This window comes from Apaloderma vittatum, unplaced genomic scaffold (genome assembly GCF_000703405.1).
Source record: "Apaloderma vittatum isolate BGI_N311 unplaced genomic scaffold, ASM70340v1 scaffold39962, whole genome shotgun sequence".
Lineage (NCBI taxonomy): Eukaryota > Metazoa > Chordata > Aves > Trogoniformes > Trogonidae > Apaloderma > Apaloderma vittatum.
Genome location: NW_009706109.1, coordinates 116347 through 116606, shown reverse-complemented (window position 1 = coordinate 116606; position 260 = coordinate 116347). Strand labels below are relative to the sequence as shown.

The following is a 260-nucleotide window of genomic DNA, read 5'->3' as shown; positions in this document are numbered from 1 at the left end:
ACCGCGACAACCCCTACCCCACCAAGACCGAGAAGATTCTGCTGGCCCTCGGCTCCCAGATGACCCTGGTGCAGGTAAGGGCACCCCGTACGCCACCGCCGGCGGCCGCTCTGGGGCGTTCTGTGGGCGGGAGGGACAGGGACAGCAGCAGGCAGAGCCCCGCTGAGAGCTGAGCTGGGTGTCAGGGGGTGCATCGGAGCTGGCAGCAAGGCTGGGCTCGTGTGCGCATCCTTCCCTCCCAGGGCTCCCCTTCCAGGCAG

General features: G+C 68.8%; 1 protein-coding gene across 1 annotated transcript in view; it reads left to right on the top strand.

Annotated features, from left to right (window-relative positions):
- Nucleotides 1-5: 5 nt before the first annotated feature.
- MKX (mohawk homeobox) overlaps nucleotides 6-260 on the top strand; it is a gene marked incomplete at its 5' end in the record, with an annotated part of 42014 nt that continues 41759 nt past the window's right edge. The window contains one exon of the mRNA XM_009865649.1: nucleotides 6-74. Coding sequence (XP_009863951.1) covers nucleotides 6-74 — 69 coding nt within the window. The remainder of the gene's footprint in view (nucleotides 75-260) is intronic.